Source organism: Hyperolius riggenbachi, chromosome 5 (genome assembly GCF_040937935.1).
Source record: "Hyperolius riggenbachi isolate aHypRig1 chromosome 5, aHypRig1.pri, whole genome shotgun sequence".
NCBI classification, from domain to species: domain Eukaryota; kingdom Metazoa; phylum Chordata; class Amphibia; order Anura; family Hyperoliidae; genus Hyperolius; species Hyperolius riggenbachi.
Genome location: NC_090650.1, coordinates 127,653,951 through 127,669,493, shown reverse-complemented (window position 1 = coordinate 127,669,493; position 15,543 = coordinate 127,653,951). Strand labels below are relative to the sequence as shown.

The window sequence follows — 15,543 nt, the reverse complement described above, 5'->3', positions numbered from 1 at the left end:
TGCTGTTGGCAGAGAAAGGGGGTGTATGTGAATTTTTTGGGGAACAATGTTGTACCTACATTCCAGCTAATACATCCCCTGATGGAAAAGTGACAGTGGCTCTTCAGCAGTTAAAAGACCTATCCGAAGAGCTGAAACGAAACTCAGGTGTTTCAAACCCAATAACAGACTGGTTACAGAACTGGTTTGGAAGCTGGACTTCATTTTTTCAGAGTTTTGGTATCGCATTCCTAACTGTTCTTATGGTTCTGTTCCTACTAGCCTGCTGTATTTTTCCAATGCTGAGAACATTTTTTGCAAGGTTGATAGATAAGCATATGAGTATTACTATGTATGCAGCCTTAGCACAGCATGATGAAGAAGCATACGGTGATTTGGGAGGAGATTATGATGGTATGCTGGAGGGGGATGGCCAGGCCGACGTGTGAGCCAGCTCACGGCCAGAGCCTGATTTTTGTTTTTGAGCATTTCACTTCTATGCCTTGACTTGCTGTAGTGCATACCCATTTGCAGCAAAGGGGAGTAGAAGGCTGTGTTTGCTTGAACCTCTGACCCCTGTAGTGGAGACACATTTGCAGATACCTGAGGCTTAAGTAAGCATAAGCATAGAAATGTGAATGTAAATATTCTTTTTTTATAACACATATATAATCAAGCCACAACCCACAGTATTAATTATAAACAGGAGGGAAATGTGGAAAGAATTTTATAATTAATCTGTTAATTTTTATGTATACTCTGTATATCCTGTGTAATTTATGTGACTATATAGTCCACATGCACAAGATTAGATTATTGTGTTAGAGTGACACTTTAAGTAATAGGATTATTGTTAACCAAGGAGTTATCACGATACCATTGAATATATGTTATATATGTTTTTGAACCATATACTGTGCAGTCTCCTTTGTCCTTCACAGTGAAATTCCAGAACAACCTTCAAAACCTCCCCCCAGTGTTATTCTGTGCCAGGCGCAGAATGAGCAGGTTGAAGGGGCCAGTCTAAACCAGTTTCCTGAAGGTGAGAGAAACGAAACAGGAAACTGGTGAACAGAAGATTTCTTGTTCCTGTTGACTTCTAAATTATTTATGAAGGACACAGAGGAGGACCGGACACACCCAGAAGAAGAAACTGGACATTGCTCATTGGACTTATGGGATTACAGACTGTTTGGAGGGAGGAATATATTAGCATGTTAACTGGGGTATAAAGATTTACCGAGGAAGGAAGTCTCTACCCTTTTGTGACTAGCCGGGCTGCAGCTAGCCTGTTTCTCCTTTCATAAATGCTGGTATATAAAAGGGTCCTCAGCTGAGTGAATAAAGATTTCATTTTCATTGGCACGAAATGGAGGAGTCTCATTGAGTAAGTTTATTTCCTTTAACAGGACCCAGCGCTGCAAGGCGAGAGAGCTAACCACTATAAATATATATATATCCTATACTATAAAACCTGTGTATATGTATATATAAGTGTGTATATATATATATATATTATATATATATATACACACTTGCTCAGTTGCATCCTGTCACACATGAGTGGCCTGGCCGCACATGCTCCTGTTGCCTGCGCAGTATTACCTATAAATGTTTTAAATTTGATTCATCTCAGGTTTAACTTTTAGATCTGCCACTGGCTGTAGTGAACTTCTTGGATCTACTTAGCATGGCTTTTCGTGATTTGACTTTAGGACTTACTGCAACTTTAATGGATATTTGAGGGTTTTATGCGAGCATTCACCTTTCCACATGCAAGCTTGACAATAGACTGTAGCTCATTGAGAACAGTGACATTTAATCCAAATGCTTTTCTTTTATCAAGCAAAACCTGAAAGTGCAAAATAAGAGTGAATACTGCCCTCTTCCTGGCAACTATTGAAATTGCATTTCATGAATTACAGTGTGTGCGTTTACAGAAGGGAACTGATAAAGTACATTAAATAAGAAATATAATACAAACATACTCATAGTCAGTGTTTCTTTTTATGTTGCAAAGATGTAATCAAATACCCCAAACCTAAATATATATTAGGTAATCATAGAAAGTTATGCAAAGACTTTACACCTTAACGGGAATGTCCAGGCATATTAAAAAATGACATTTACTTACCTGGGGCTTCCTCCAGCCCCTTGCAGCCACCATGTCCCTCACAGCTGCTCCGCTATCAGCCACTGACCCAGAACAAGAATGCATACCATGCGTTAAGACCACACTAGATGTATTCCGGTTTCTGGTGTGTGATTTAGATACTACTGGTGCCAGAAAAATCAGCAGGACAGCCAGGGAACTGTTCCGGTTCAAAAGGAAATAAATGTGGCATATCCCTCTCACTGCAGGGTCAGGTGAACTACATAGTCCAGAAGATGGGTACGATAATAGTACTTGACCATTTTCATTCTTTGCACAATATCAGATGTAATCATGACATTTTGTTTTACATTTGACAAAATTGCAGAGTGCCTTAAGTACCAGATAAAATGAATTCAAAGTATGCCACAACTTGGAAGTGCGGAGGGGGACGCAGCAAATACTGAGAAGACCACCTCTTCAAGTATGTTATAGGCATGATCAATGGAATGCAAGTCATTTCTCCTTTCAAATTTTATGTAAATTATATGTAGCTTGAACATGGACCAATAAAAATTGACAGGAAGTTATTCTGATTGGTCCAATTTCAAGCTGCATATAATTTACATGAAATTTGAATATTAAACTATTTGCATCTCATTTATTATTCTTGGTATGTTACACATCCCTGTACTCACCTGTATATTTACTGCTGAATAACAGTAGGTGGAAAAAAAAAAGTCACTTTAGTTGAACCCAAGTTGATTCCAAAAACATACGGATAAGTTAATTGGCTCCACCTAAAATTGGCCCTAGACTACAGTACTTACACTACATAATATAGACATATGGCAATGGTAGGGATTAGATTGCGAGCTCCTTTGAGGGACAGTTAGTGACAAGATATATATATATATATATATATACACTGTACAGCGCTGCATAATATGTCGGCGCTATATAAATACTAAATAATAATAATAACCCCCCCCTCAAACTCTTCAGTTCAGCTCTTCACATGTTGAACCAGCAAACAACTAATGACAGTCAGTATTTCAGGATGCTTATTTTGTTTGTATATGCATATAATGCCAAACCACTCCACATATTTCCTAGCACTAACAGCCGGGTGGGTGCTCTCAATAATTTCATTAGATCACATATGCAAAACTCCTGAACTGGGCAGTCTGTACTACAGAGTATTGTTTCCATGGTTGCCAAAAAAGTACAATCCATGCTTACTATCAGATTTGGAAATTTACAGCTGGCTGCAAATAGTAGCAGAAGTAGATATATATATTTTTTGACAACATTGAATTAAAAGAACAAACCGTGCAGCAGTGGCAAGTATCCATAGCAATTTATTGCTGAAAGTGGAATTTCCTTTCAGGAGTCAAGCTGGTAAATAAAAATACTTTGTAGTATTCATTAACAAAACTATGCCAACAAGTACAGTATGAACACCCTGTAAAACAGTGTACAGCATTATGCAGTAATATTTATAATAGCTAAAGACTGCTTTAGGAGATTCCCCTTCCCATCCCCGAATAAGGCAAAACACACCTTGAACTAACACCAAGCTTGCAATACATTACAGTATATAAACATGTCAAAATGAAGTACATGGCGCAATGCTAAGAGCTGCACATATATAAAGAAAGTATCCAAGTGCTGAAAAGGACTTAAAATATCAGATAAAAAGCTTAGATTACAGGAAGACATATTGTCCATATAACAGAGACTTGTGTGGTTTCCCATACAATTGTCATACAGCAGTAAATGTACAGCAATGAGCTGTTGTGCTCCATCAATAACAGTGGTAAAGCATTATGCATATAGACTGCACCAAAAACCCGCCAGATACGGCTGTTGTTCTGCTGACAAGTGGGCCTCTAAATTAAGTGGTTTCCGTTAAAGCTATTAGAATGCGATTCACAAGTTATGTGATGTAGTTACTGAAGCCGATTAGTCAAGGCAGGTGTAAAGAATAGGTGTTTTAAGCTTTTAGACAGCACTCTGACTTATAAATGTCATACGTCCATCCGGGAATTCTCAGGCACAGGAAATGCTGTATTTTTGTGCCCTTTGAAATGGTTTGTTATTACTACTCATTTGCTATGGCAACCACTGGACTGATGCCTTATCTGCTTCTCCTGTATTTCTTGTACACTGGCTTCAATTCATCAAAGGCTGTTCGATAAAAAAAAACAAGTCGGGAAAATACCGTATTCAGTATTCTAAACTTTTTTTTTGTGAATTCATCGCTATTTTCACAGGTGCGGTAGGAGTTCGGTAATCTACCGAAACCCATTGACAAAAACCTGTTCAGTGACAGCAGCAGTCTCTGTTACATGCTGTTCTTCATGCAGAAACAGCATTACAATAATGAGGCATCCCGAAATCCCTTTAGATGTGCATGTTTGCTATACTGTTTGTTATACGTCCTCCGCTTGCTCTAAATTTGTCTATTAGTCTTAACATTTTATTTAATTGCTACAGCTTAGATTAACTTCCAGGTGACTTTAAACATGCCCTGCTTAGGTGATTTCCCCATTGGTTCCTCTGCATCTTCAAATAGGAACCTAATGGGTTAAACTGCCAAAGGGCTTCAGGGGAAAGATTGTTTTGTTCCGTGTTTTCTCCGCTCACTGCCTGGGGGTAGAAACGTTTGTCTCTCCCGAGAAGCCTGCCAGTCCGATCAACGGGACTTGCAGGAGACAGGGGCTGTTTCTATTGGCTCCCTGCTCCAGTCAATCATGAGGATATCGACATGGAAGGCATTTAAAGCTGGTTTCCGACAGAGGAGAGCTGCCGGTAATGATTGACAATGTTACAGTGTTTTACCGCATGCTGTAACCTTCATGAATTGACATTTACTGACGTGTTGAGGTATTTACCCCACAAGTAGGTAATTTACCTCGCTGCTTGTTAATTTCAGCTTTTCATGCGGTAACAGCCTTGATGGATTGACATTTTCCTAAGTGCTTGGTAAACTCAGCTGTTTTCAGCATTACTGAATGAGGTAATGCTTGATGAATTGGAGCCACTGTCTAAGGGACCACATATGTTGTGGGGACCCTAAATGTTTGTATTTTTATTATTACCGAATTCAATAAAACTGATTTGTTAAAAAAAAAATGAATAGCAACAGAGGAGTATTTTTTCCAACCAAGCAGCACACAGTGGTTCTGAATGTTTTAGGCAATGCTCCAGTTTAGCTGTTGTTTCTTTGCATTTGTCTTAATAAAGTATTCAAGTAGAATCTTGCTATAGTAAACCTCTGGCTATAGTTAAGTATAGCGACCATGCACCTGTATGAATGTACAATGTATGACCAATTCTGATTTAGTAAACTACTTGGCCAGGTCCCTTGAAGTTTACTACTAGAGGATTTGACTGTACTATTATTTAGTATTAATATAGTAATGTCATCTACCGCGGTGCTTTACAAAGTACAGTGTATTGTCTTGTCACTGACTGGCCCCCAGAGGACCTCACAATCTAATCCAGGCATGGGCAAACTCGGCCCTCCAGCTGTTACGGAACTACAAGTCCCACAATGCATTGCAGCAGTCTGACAGCCACAGTCATGACTCATAAAGGCAAATGCATTGTGGGACTTGTAGTTCCGTAACAGCTGATGGGCCGATTTTGCCCATTCCTGATCTAATCTCTACCATAGTCATAGGTCTATCGCAGTCTAGGGCCATTGTAGGGCAGAAGCCAATTCGTTTATCAGTGTGTTTTGGGGATGTGGGAGGAAACTGAAGTACCCAGAGGAAATCCATGCAGACACGAGAAAAACATTATCACCACATAGTGACAATGCCATATGATGTGAACGCCATGTGCAAACTAGCTGTATAGTATAAAGGCATGTGCTGCAGTTACAACTTAGGTGCAGCATCTTTTCCCTTTTATCAAAATGTAATTAAGGCTTGTTACAAACAAGCTTCAAAATTACAACATTTTGTAATTTCAAAAAATGTAATGTCAAAAAAGCAAAACAAAACCACATAATAGTCTACCACTAATACATTAAAGGGAACCTAAACTGAGAGGGATGTGGATTTTTCCTTGTAAACAATACCAGTTGCCTGGCAGCCCTGCTGATCTCTTTATCTGCAGTATTGGCTGAATAACACACCTGAAACAAGCATGCAGCTAATCCAGTCTGACTTTAGTCAGAGCACCTGATCTGCATGCTTGTTCAGGGGCTGTGGCTGAAAGTATTGGACACACAGGATCAGCAGGAGAGTCAGGCAACTGGTAATATTTTAAAAGAAAAAATCCATATCCTCAGTTAAGGTTCCCTTTAAGAAAATTATTTTACTTCATATTTGATGGCTTTTCCATGTTCCTTTGCAAACAAGATTACTTACAAATCCTTTCCTGTAAACCGCATGGTGGAGGTGATGTGGCCACCTGGTCACTTGTTCCTGTGTCACATGGTAATGAGCTGCTGTGACAGAGAAGCAGGCAGGCCTGGGCATTTGTTCAGAGATTGTTCATAGCATTTGTGAGGAGCTCTTGACAAAAATTAATTTTAATCCAGATGACATCAAAAGTAAACTTGTAACACTGGATCCAGAGATGAAAAAGTAATCTGTGGAGTGGAAACACCATGGTTTCCCTCCCACTTACATACTGCACTCTTCTCCCATCATAGGGAGATGATGGCAATGGTCTACTGGGATGCTGAGGGTATTTTCAGACCACCATGGGTGACTTCTACACCAACATGATCAAAAATTGTGTTCAGCTATCAAGGAGTAGACACGAGGCAAGGCAAAGGCTGAAATGCGGTTTTATATGGCAAAGCTTCTACCAACAAGTAAGTTGTGGCTGCCACAAATTAGCCTAGTTTCAGATCGCTGCATTACCCTTCCTGTTCTCCCGATTTGTTTCTGATTGATTTTTACCAGTTCACCAATCCGAAATAAATTTTCTGTGCAATTGATCTTTCTGTGTGTTGCTATTGATGTGGTGGCTGAAGTTCAGGAGTATTTTGACAGTCACAAAACACAATCTGTTTTTAGAAGGATTAAGATGTTAATATAACTCATTGTGTGTTCATGTAAGGGTCGATTAGGTTGTGAAATAATAAATAATTTGTGGCTGTCTTTTTCCTCCCTAGTCCTAACATTTACCAAAACCAATCTCATAGATACAGACTACCCAGCAAGCTCATGGTGAAACAGAAACTCATTGGAGTGTGTAAGGGGCTACAAATGACCAAAAAGCCATCTTACTAAAATGTTGTTCAAAACAAAAGTGCACCTTCTATCATAAAAGTACCTCTCAGGGGTCAGAATAGCATATACTCACCTTCTCTTTATAGTAGCAGTCCCAATGTGTCACACACTGCTGCTAGCTCCTTGCATCATCACAGTGTCAATATTACACTACAATTACTTTTAATTGACATCATGATACTTTGCATGAATTGAATGAAGTATCATTTGAAACAGATGCTGCTACCTCATTCTCTCCACTAACAAAACAGAATGCAAGAAGGTGTAAGCAACATGGGACAGAGACATCAAGAAAGCTACAACCACTGAGGGCCTTGAAGGAGGTGAGTACACACTATTTTTCCTCACAGGAACATGAATATTGCCTTGAATTTAGGTTAAGCATTACATACAGCACATTTTCAGTAATTTAACATTTTTTTATAAGCATGTTAAAAGATTACTTTGTAACAACATGTAAAAAGTTAGTGTGAAATAATAACTTTAATTTATTAACAGAGAAGGGAGCTGAAGCCTCTCTGCATGCATGGAATAATATAGAAATTACATCTGCTTTATTGACAATGAAACCCAGTGATCGGGAAGGGAGATATCATTCACACCTTGCTGTGAGGTGACAATATCTGCAGCTAGAGTCCTTTTAAAATGAAAACATGAAAGGACTGTACTGGTAATAGGCGCTAATGGTGGGTTGGCAAAGTGATCAGCCTTTGACAGGGCCACTACCCACTTTTTCTTATGACCAAAATTGATGGAGCAGATGACTCTGAAGACTCTCAGATGCTCACTATACACGCACAGTGTCAATGGGACAGCATATGAGCCATGACAAGCAACTAGGTATTACACCATACCTGAAAAAGATGCTTGTGGTAAAAAAAAAAAGTTTGATCTACTCAGCAAAATAGTGCATCTCAACTCTCCATGGCCCCTATTAAATGTACGTTTCTACTGAGTTTTCTTGCAGGACATGTTCACATGCCTTATCAATAAAATTATTTCTAAGGTCATAGCAAGCAATTCAATGAATAAATACATTTTCCACTTTGTTACTCAATTTTAGTACTTTTTTCAATTGTTGCATACTGAAAAACTATTTTGTAGATGAGATGGAGAAAAAAAACCTCAGGAGAAAAGTTATTAATAAAGGCCCATATTGCAGTTTGCTCTTGGGCAAGTATAGTGCAGAACTCTGCGACCCTGTAGCTGTATGTAACAAAAATAAGAAAACATGCAACAAGGCTAAACAACAAAACATGTCACACAAAATAACTATTACTGTAAGAGAATAACAACAGCTTTATATAATATTGCTCTGCACTAACAAAAATGTAATACAAGCATTGTTTCTTCATAGACTTTTTTTGGAAATCAGAAGCTGTAGCTATTGCTAGAGTTAAAGCAAACTTGAAGTGAATATAAACTGATGAGATAAACAATGGTTTCACTAGTCCTACTACTAAATAGGACTTTTCCTGGAATCCCATAGTTTTATTTCGTATTTAAAGCCTACACGCTTCCTTTAAAGTTTTGACCGTCTCAGGTACATGAGGGTTGCTTTTCAATGTTATTCAGCTCCTGTACAGATATATACAGAACTATTGAACTTGTCATCTGTCCCTTGCATTAAAATGTGTTATTCTCAGCCACACATAGTTGTGCAACGGAAATCAATTAGGAGTGAGTTACACTATCCAACTGCACAGGAACTATCATTTAGAGCCCTCACAGTGAGAAATCAAAAAGGAACACAGGCTAGTTCTATGTAGTGTTGGAACTGTACATACATGTGTTTATCTCATTTCACTTCAGGTACCTTTTAAAGGGACTCCGAGCACCTCTCATGGGCATGCCTTTAAAGAGAGTCCGACCAGTACTGCAAAGTACTTAAAGATGCATTCCTCTCTGTAGCTTGTGCTCTCCTCTTTCATTTGATGCCTGAACCACCACTCTACACCAAACCGTTTTCGTTCAATTTCAATTCAATTTAAAAATTGCGGCTGCCATCTTGGCTATGTTATAACTTCCAGGTCACCCCTGTCTTATCTGTTAGAGAAGTGCATCACTGAATGAAGCAGGAAGAGCAAGTGACACGCATGGTCATTGCAAGAGGCTCCTCCAGAGGGGTCATAGCATGACTTTACCCATAAAAGGTGCACTGAGTCCCTTTAACCCAACTGCTGAGTACAAAATTGCAGTGAGCTGCCCTAGATTTCACAGAACTGACTGCAGAATTGCACATAAATATACTGTATACCAGTACACTTTAAAAGGGTAAAAAAAAAAAAAAAAAACCCTATCTTGCCATATAGACATTAACAGAATTTGATAACAAGGTGAATTTAACTGACATTTTCATGACAACTTTCACCTTAATTGGTATTATTCTACTTGAGAATATCAAACTAATTGGATGTAAAATACTGCTTGGTATGACCGGCTTTACTCCACTCTTCAGATTATGCAACAGTCTTCAAATGTCAGCTACTGTGTGCTGAAAAATACTTCAACTTTTCCTGATAAATGGTTGTTCCTTAGTACTTAGTGGATAAAGGTTGTAGTGTATTAAATGCCTCTCTAAAAATATATATATATATATATATTAGCCAAAAGCAAAGCTAAAGATGTAAACTTGAAAGATACAGTATAATAAAACATAAAATAAAAAAAAATCCTAATATGTAAACATCAGTCCACAGACAAGACAGGACTGAGACTGACATGAATGAACACCAATCAACCAATATATTATCTCTCCCTCATCCAGGTCCAAATCGTACCCAAGTAACCATACAGAAGATAGGAGTCACACTATGTAGGCACCAGTTCAATCACACAAAGCGGGATAATAAAAGTAGAGTACACAGTAACTCATTTCATCCTGAGAAGCCAGTGATGCTTTAGTTTAAGCAGCAGGGGATAGTCATTGCAAGAAGATACCAAGTGCAAATGTCTTCCTTATCCTTTTCCTTATCTAATTTCCACTGGGAAAGGGCTTTTCTTTTTCAAAACCATCTTCACTTAGTGACTCATGGGACAGCTTCAATTGCTGGAAAACAAGAATAAGCAGCACCAGTTAGAATGGGTGATCAGTTATTTCAATGAGATCACTGGTTGCATTAAAGAGGAACTCCAGTGAAAATGATGTAATAAAAAAAGTGCTTCATTTTTACCATAATTATGTATAAATGATTTAGGCAGTGTTTGCCCATTGTAAAATCTTTCCTCTCCCAGATTCACATTCTGACATTTATTAGATGGTGACATTTTTACTGTGGGCAGGTTATATAGCTGCTCCTAGCTGTTTTGGCTGTTAGAGACAGCTATAAACAGCCATTTCCTGTCTGTGAACATTGTTACATTGTGGCAGTTTGCCCAGAGTACCGTACGGTACCAGAGCCTCTTGTGGGAGGGGTTTCAGCACAAAATCAGTCATACAGCGCCCCCTGATGGTCTGTTTGTGAAAATCATTATATTTCTCATGTAAAAGGGGGTATCAGCTACTGATTGGGATAAAGTTAAATTCTTGGTCGGAGTTTCTCTTTAAAACAGACTTTTGCTGTATATATTCTATTACAATAAAAAAAAGTATCAAAAGTATATAAAAAAAGAAATAAAAAAGTATCAAAAGGTAAATTATTGGAAATGTGTTGTACATTGTCCTTAAAGGATTTTGTAAAATTTAAAATACATCTAAAAAGGTACGTTTATCCTAGAGTAAAATGCACTACAAATCAGGTATGAACGATTTTCGGTTTTAAACCGAAAATCGTGGTCAGGCCCAAGACGATCTTTAGAACGTCCAAGTAGCGGTTTTGCAGCGGTGCTCACCTACTCTGCTCCCGGCCTCCTCCTCCTCCACTTCCGGGGCCCTGCACCCTCCTCCAGTAAGTTCCGATCCCTATGGCATGTAGCATTCTCACATCAGCCTCGCCCACTAGATGGCGTCTGAGCTTCTGTGTATGGAGCACAAACGTCACATCCTCCACTTGGAGCCCCGATTAGAAGAAATTGCTGGAGGAATTGGTGCAGACTGGAGCCTGCGTGGGCGAAGGCAGGTCACGCAGCAGCTCTTTCCCCTTCACTTTCCTTTATGTCCTCCTCCCCCCGTAGTGTGTCTCGTCAGTATGGGCTCTCCTGTCCTTCTCCTCATAGTGAGATTATTCCTCGGACTCCCCCAGGAGAGCAGCTCTGCCTGTGTTTCCGGAGCACTGCGAGATGTATGCATCTAATGCTGGAGAACATCCCCTCTGTGTCACTACAGACTACTATCCTGTAAAGTGGCTCATCCATGCCTTGCATCTGCTACCCATGCCTCGCTTTTACTGTGACTTTTTCTAGAGTACTTCTGGAGGGGGGGGGGGGGGGCGACGCGACACTAATCACACTAATCCCATGCTGCTCACTGATTGTTCACCCTGCCAGTTGTCATTGTGCTGCTGTTGAACTTTTTTTCAATTCTTTTGTAATGCCTGATACACACGATGCAACTTTCTATCAGATTGACGGTCAAATCAATAATTTCCGATAGGTCCGATCTGATTTCCAATAGTTTTTCTGATCGATTTTCTGATCACTTCTATACAAGAAACGATCGGAAATCTGATTGGACCTGTTGGGAATAATCGATTTGACCATCAATCTGATAGAATATTGAATCATGTATACCACACATAAAAAGTAGAAGCTGGTTACCAATTTAGTTTGTACACAATGGCCTCAATTCACTAAGCTTATCTCTTGTCATTAATAACGTTTCTAGAGTTATCACCATGGTGATAAGGCATGTAGTATTCAGGAAACATTTTACCTCAGGCAAACCTAAAGTTAACTCTTCTGTCTTTAACCTCCCCGGCGGTAAGTCCGAGCTGAGCTCGGGATAAGCCGCAGCGGAGGATTTCTCAGGCCCTGGTGGGACGATTTGTACAATTTTTTTTTGTTACATGCAGCTAGCACTTTGATAGCTGCGCCTGCGTGTACTTTACGATCGCTGCTGCTCCGATTCACTGCTACCCGCCGCCCCCCCTAAAAATTAAAAAAATTAAAGTGCTGCGCTGCCCCCTGGCGGTTTTAATAGACCGCCAGGGAGGTTAAGTTAAGGAGCGATCACTAAAGTTAACTCTTTAATCCAGAATTCTAAATTTAAAGACGGGCTTTAAATGCTGCATGTGAAAATAACTACAGAGGTGGTAACGTAAGGACTGAAGTGATACGGTAACTCTCTCACTGAGAAAACTCATCTCTACACCTTAATAAGGCAAGATCGATGCGTGGTGGTAAGTTTTCTCTTGCCTTATTATCTCCAGCATAATCTTAGTGAATGGAGGCCATTATATTCTTAAGTGGGTTTTACGTAGTAAAGCCTGGAGCACACTGTGCATTTTTCACTTCTGATCCTATTCCAGCGAGTGATCAGATCAATAATCTAATAAGAAAGCTAGCTAACACATGTATGCAATTTCTAAAATTCCTGATCCCATTTCAGCAATTGGATATCAAAAGGGAATTTACTCGGAATGCTAGCCAGTATTTTGATTGATATTTTCCAGCATTTATAATAAAGACTGTCTAAGAGGGGGAACTAAGCTTGATTTGAAATAAATCATGAATCAAATCGAAATTGTGATTTTGGACAGAAATTACTTGATTCAATTTTTTCCTAAAATCGTTCCGGCCTACTACAAAATTACTTTTTTTTCCCCTGTCACTTGTAGTTAGTTTTTGGACTAGTCCACCTCCTCATGGGGGATTCTCAGTATTCCCTTTATTATTTGCAAAAGCACTCAATGAAAAAGATGTACCTGGTGACTTATGAATGCCTAACTTGAGAACAACCCGATCTTGTCATGATGATAATTTCCGCATGAGGAAAGTTTGAAGAAGCAGCTTCAAACTTCCCTGAAGTCCCGTGCATGTCCCCCGCAGCAGCAGCAGTTTTGGACTCGCCTCCAAACGAGTCCAGCACTGTCTGTCCTCCTCTCTCTGCCACCTCTTGTGCACAGCATGCTTCCTGTATGTTATAGGTCAGGGATGTCAAACCGGTCCTACGAGGGCCGAAGTCCTCACACATTTTTGACACAGCTCAAATTAATTGATGGGTTTCAATCAGGAAAGGTGTGGTCCATCAGGTAGAACAAATTTCTCTCTTTTTCAGTCCATCCTAAACACTGGCATGGATCTGGCCCTCCAGGCCTGGAGTTCGACACCTGTGTTATAGGTCATACAGATAGCAGTGCTGAACACTAGAGGGAGCAAGAGGTGAAGTGGCTAGATGGACAGTGCTGGACTTGGGCTGGAAGGTGAATCCACTACTGTTGCTGCTGGGAGAAAGGGGTACAGGGCAGAGGCAGAGGGGGGACAGGGGCACAGAGGGAACAGAGAGGGACGGAAGGGACAAAGACACAGAAAGGACAGAGGGACCGAGGGGACAGATGCACAGACCGGACAAAGAGACAGCGAGAGGACACAGACACAGAAGGGAAAGAGGTGCTGATGCGGCAAAGTGCCACGGTGTTCCCGTCCTGCTGCCAGAGCCACTGCAAAGTCCACCACTGCCTCCTAAGCATTTTTTAAACTTTTTAATAACGGCTTTTAATCTTTTGGCGCCTCTGTTCTTCATCACATTATATACGTACAATGTGGTTTCTCTCACCTGTTTCTCTTTAAGAGCTTCCAAGGACTCAAATTCCAGCCGAGCCAACTTTACCCGGATATCATGTGGCTCATCAGGGATCACAAAGGCCAAGATACACTTCAAAGCCAATAATGCATGCTGCAAAAATAAATAAAATAGTTATAGTGTACCTCAACCTTTTATAGTAGATGTTGAATTGTTACTACTGACACTTACACATGCAGTGGTAAGTAAGTACAACTGGCCTTCATAATGCAATCATAAGATCTAACCCTCTACCCAGAGCATTTGGCAATCCCCATGTTTAAACATTAGCAGAACTTTGCAGTGGCTCTGGCATAATGTTACTTTAAAACAGAGTCTCTTGCCACTTTGGGATCTGGCCGGCCAATATGCAAAGGGGCCGGCTACTATCACCAATAGGAAAAACAAATCGTGTTTCACTGACATTGTCTGACTTTGGCTGTCCAGAAGGTGAAATGACAGGATCTGGCTGGCCAAGTCCCGGAGAAAGAGAAATCACAAGTTACAGCGGTGGCATCGGTATTCCCCGGCTCCACTCCCTGCCCCTTGCACACTGCACCCTCCTCTCATGTCTGTCTCCAGGTAGGCTGCCTGCACTCTCTCCCTCCCTGCTGTGTGTGTGTGTACATGTGTGTGCTGCTTTTATTGCAGCCTGTGTTGCTGGTATTCGCTGCTGAAACAATAAAAGCCAAACACACACGCAGCAGGGAGGGAGATAGTGCAGGCACAAGGTCTGCCCAATATATTTCCTACATGGACACCGATGTAAGAGGACAAAGGGGACAGGGGGGAGAAGCCGGAGATGGAGTAATGCAGACACCGCCGCTGTGAGGTGGTTTGCTCCTGCGCTCCACGAAAGCATCTTTCCAGGACTTGACTCGCCGACTCTTCTCAGATCACGTTCTGGCCGGCCAAAGTCCGAAAGAAGTAAACGCTTTTAGCATTAGCTGCCATTACTCAGCTGTTTTGCATATTGGATGGCCAACTTCGAGATCTGGCTGTAACATTTACACCTGCTTGTACCTGATTAAAAGTTCAGCTTTTCTTGAAAGAAAATAATAATTTGCAATTCAATGCAATGGCACAGCTGAAGTTACCAGTCAAAAAAGGTTTTAATCTCATTTTATATAGTTATAAGAAAAAAACATGTAATTTCTTAGGATAGAAAGATCTACAGTTATATTGTATTTCTTCATATTTGAGGTCCAGGGGCCATTTGTTAAACTGCCTGCTGCTGTTTCACTGAACTCAGACGCCCAACGACAGCATATTATGTTCAGAATTCAATACACTTCTGAATTTGTTAAGGTTTTCTTCTGAATCTTAAATGTGAAATCAAACTTGCAGAACAAAAGGTGATCCGGAGCATGAGAAATATCGGCATGAGTTTGAGATGACAGTCTGAGCTTTTAAGTGTGTATTAAGCTGCAGGAGAACTGAAAAATAATTTCCCTTAAAAAACGATTGGTTCTTTGCCCAGCAGTTTCTAGAGCCTGAGGCCAGACGTCTCATAGCTATTACATGTCACCGAGGCTGCAAACGCCAATCTATACTGCACA

At 40.3% G+C, this 15,543-nt stretch overlaps 1 protein-coding gene across 4 annotated transcripts in view; it reads right to left on the bottom strand.

Annotated features, from left to right (window-relative positions):
- Positions 1–3,414: 3,414 nt before the first annotated feature.
- ANO10 (anoctamin 10) overlaps positions 3,415–15,543 on the bottom strand; it is a 135,090-nt gene continuing 122,961 nt past the window's right edge. For all 4 annotated transcript variants that reach the window (XM_068236235.1, XM_068236238.1, XM_068236237.1 and 1 more), the window contains 2 exons: positions 13,979–14,098; positions 3,415–10,375 (listed from right to left, as the gene is read on the bottom strand). In XM_068236235.1, the coding sequence (XP_068092336.1) occupies positions 10,301–10,375; positions 13,979–14,098 (195 nt within the window). In that variant the 3' untranslated portion in view covers positions 3,415–10,300. The remainder of the gene's footprint in view (positions 10,376–13,978; positions 14,099–15,543) is intronic.